The sequence below is a fragment of the Prenolepis imparis genome, unplaced genomic scaffold, assembly GCF_030444845.1.
Source record: "Prenolepis imparis isolate NDT839.2.m4 unplaced genomic scaffold, iyPreImpa1.0 SCAF_2, whole genome shotgun sequence".
Taxonomy (NCBI): Eukaryota; Metazoa; Arthropoda; class Insecta; order Hymenoptera; family Formicidae; genus Prenolepis; species Prenolepis imparis.
This window is the reverse complement of record NW_028141160.1, coordinates 2,749,514-2,753,361: the sequence shown is the minus strand read 5'-3', so window position 1 is coordinate 2,753,361 and position 3,848 is coordinate 2,749,514. Positions and strand designations below refer to the sequence as shown.

Genomic DNA, 3,848 nt, shown 5'->3' with positions numbered 1-3,848 from the left:
AGAATTATGAAATCATTGAAAAATATAAAATCATAAGATGTTGAAATTAATATTAGATAATATAAATGTGTAGAGATTAAAAATTGGATTTATATACAATTATAAAATGTAAGGATATAAAAGAATCGTATATACGTATCTATTATTTTTAAAATTTACATTATTTAAATATAATTTTATCTATTAATTTAAATTATCGTTAAAATTTATTACATAAATAATTAAATAAATTTATAAAAATGTAGGAAAATAAATGTAGAAAATAAGTATCAAAAATATGTGTATATATACAGGGTATCCCATTTTAAAAAACGCACCTCGATAATTCTTCAAGGAAGCATTTTCAGCAAAAATGTTTCAGAAAAAAGTTGTATGGTTTCGAGGGGGACATAAGATGATGTCATTAATTTGACCTTGAATAGTTGCTTGAAGGTCACGTGAAGGTCACCTTCAATTTTTTAAATGGAACTACCATATTTTTTTTACATAAATCGATTCCTCACAATATTTTGCATAAAAAGTTATAAGGATAGGACGGCCAAAAAGTGAATAGTTTACGAGATATGTTATACTTTAGTGTTTGATATAATTTTACATAAACTATCAAATACATGGGACATGATCCGGCTGGTCAAGGCAAGATCGGGACATGATCCGGCTGGTCTAGGCAAGATCGGGACATGATCCGGCTGGTCAAGGCAAAATCGGGACATGATCCGGTCAGTTAAGGCAAGATCGGAAAAGATCCGGCTAGTTAAGGCAAGATTTTGAGAATTTTCTATCGCAATAAGTGTTCGAAAATTCCTCCTTCATTCTGAATACATAATTGAATTCTACGTTCGAAATTTCGAGCAGTTTCCAGAAGGACATTCCTAGGAATAGAATTGCAACAGTTTCTTATACGGTCTATCATATTGTCTCTAGTTGTAGGTACTTCTGCGTAAACCACATTTTTTATAAATCTCCATAGGAAAAAATCGGGACTTGTCAGATCCGGAGATCTTGGGCACCATTCAACGTGTCTTCCAAGTCCAATAAACTTACGTGGGAAGAGACGGTGTAGAAACTGTCGGACTCTGAGACTCCTGTGAGGTGGTGCGCCATCATATTGGAACCACATGCGTTGTCTTGTCACCAGGTCTACGTCCTCCAAGAGGACTGGCAATTCATGTTCAAGGAAATGCAAGTAGTTTGCTGAGTTAACGTTTCCGTCAAAAAAGAAGGCACCAATTAAGTATCCATTTAAAATACCACACCACACTAAAAGACTCCAGCGATGTTGGTGATCAACTGGACGGTGCCAATGTGGGTTATCGTGGGACCAATAATGACTGTTGTGTCGGTTCAGTTGGCCTGTACTATGGAAAGTAGCTTCATCTGAGAACATAACAAACCTAAAAAATTGTTGATCCTGCCGCAACATAGCCTGGGCCCAATTACAAAATTGAAGTCTTCGACGAAAATCATTAGGTGTTAGTGCCTGAGTCAATGTTATGTGATATGGATGGAATGTATACAAAGCCAAAAATCTCTTAATTGGTCCCTTCTTTTTTGACGGAAACTTTAACTCAGCGAACTACTTGCATTTCCTTGAACATGAATTGCCAGTCCTCTTGGAGGACGTAGACCTGGTGACAAGACAACACATGTGGTTCCAACATGATGGCGCACCACCTCACAGGAGTCTCAGAGTCCGACAGTTTCTATACCGTCTCTTTCCACGTAAGTTAATTGAACTTGGAGGACACGTTGAATGGTGTCCAAGATCTCCGGATCTGACAAGTCCCGATTTTTTCCTATGGTGATTTATAAAAAATGTGGTTTACGCAGAAGTACCTACAACTAGAGACAATATGATAGACCGTATAAGAAACTGTTGCAATTCTATTCCTAGGAATGTCCTTCTGGAAACTGCTCGAAATTTCGAACGTAGAATTCAATTATGTATTCAGAATGAAGGAGGAATTTTCGAACACTTATTGCGATAGAAAATTCTCAAAATCTTGCCTTAACTAGCCGGATCTTTTCCGATCTTGCCTTAACTGACCGGATCATGTCCCGATTTTGCCTTGACCAGCCGGATCATGTCCCGATCTTGCCTTGACCAGCCGGATCATGTCCCGATCTTGCCTTGACCAGCCGGATCATGTCCCATGTATTTGATAGTTTATGTAAAATTATATCAAACACTAAAGTATAACATATCTCGTAAACCATTCACTTTTTGGCCGTCCTATCCTTATAACTTTTTATGCAGAATATTGTGAGGAATCGATTTATGTAAAAAAAATATGGTAGTTCCATTTAAAAAATTGAAGATGACCTTCACGTGACCTTCAAGCAACTATTCAAGGTCAAATTAATGACACCATTTTATGTCCCCCTCGAAACCATACAACTTTTGTCTGAAACATTTTTGCTGAAAATGCTTCGTTGAAGAATTATCGAGGTGCGTTTTTAAAAATGGGACACCCTATATATATATATATATATGTATATACCCAGTAGCCAAATCTGTCAAGAGCATGTATTAAAACTGTGTGCTATATATTTTTGCCAGCAAAAAAACTGCAGATTTTATACATGTTAGAGGTGACGGGAAAATGGGCAACGACGCGGGAACGCATAAACACGACAACGGTATCAATTGGTATTCAGAATATATTTCGAATTACAAATAATCGGGAGCGAAAAGTAACACGTACGTATGACGGGATTGCTAGGGCGAGACTCCAAAGTCGATCAGGGCTTCACGTAGTTTTTCATGCCACTGTCTTCCGGCTTGACGTAGTCCATAGAGAGATTTCATGAGTAGGCATACTTTGTCCCCCTGATCCAATTCGATAAGCATGCGTTCCGCTTTCGATCTGATGTCTGGGTCCTTCTCGCTCTTCGCTACGGCTGCTAGAGTGTCCCTTAGATGCTTAGGGGGCTCCATTAGTATCTCTTCCGGCAACTCGCCGTTAAGGTATGCAGTTGTTACGTCGAATTGGTTAATCGTCATCCCATGTCGGGCAGCCAGTGCAACAATCAATCGAATCGTACTCAGGCGGGCGACTGGGGCGAACGTTTCTGTGAAATGTATCCCTGGCTTTTGAGAAAAACCCTGAGCCACAAGACGAGCTTTTCTACGCTCCAGGTTGCCGTCAGATCCGTATTTGTTACGTAAAACAATTCTGCTGCCTATGACTTGAGCGCCTTTGGGGCGATCGACTAACTTCCAAGTATCGTTCTTAATAATGGAACGAATTTCTTGATCCATAGCGTCGTACCACTCCTCCGAATTGGGGCCTGCTAGTGCTTGTCTCATCGGTACTTCGGAAAGAAAGACCTGTTCGAACGGATCGGATTCTGCGTACTGTACAGTCTCATTGTACTGTTTCCGCGGGCGACCGGGTTGTCCCGTCCTGACGATTCTTGGTCTTCCTGGTCCTCGTCTGGTAACCGGTTCGTCGTCCGCAGGGGGGGCTTCATCGCCGTTGTCGTCTGCGTGCTCGTTTTCCACGTAAACTTGATTGCCGTTGGAGGGTTCCATAGTTACCTCGATAAGATCATGTTCCCGTCCGTCTTCCTTTGCTATGGCATCCTGTTTACAATCTTCCGGAGAGAAGTCCTGGTATTCCCCGATCTTCGGATGTGTGTGTCTGGAAAACTTGAGGTCACGAGATACGACGATGACTTTTTCCTTGGGTAGCCAGACTCTGTACCCCTTTGATTCTTCCGAAAATCCGACTAGGATGCCCTCTTTGCATCGTGGTTCAAGCTTGCCCTTGCCAGGTTTTCCGTCGAGGCAGTGAACTCGACAGCCGAATTCGCGCAAGTAGCTGACGTCAGGAACTTGTCCGGTC

At 40.9% G+C, this 3,848-nt stretch overlaps 1 protein-coding gene across 1 annotated transcript; it reads right to left on the bottom strand.

Annotated features, from left to right (window-relative positions):
• Positions 1-778: 778 nt before the first annotated feature.
• Positions 779-1,661, bottom strand: LOC145932801 (uncharacterized). Its single transcript, XM_083032043.1, has 2 exons — positions 1,581-1,661; positions 779-1,480 (listed from the first exon to the last, which is right to left on the bottom strand). The coding sequence occupies exons 1-2, from the start codon at positions 1,659-1,661 to the stop codon at positions 779-781; spliced, it is 783 nt and encodes a 260-aa protein (XP_082888169.1).
• Between the last annotated feature and the right edge of the window lie 2,187 nt (positions 1,662-3,848).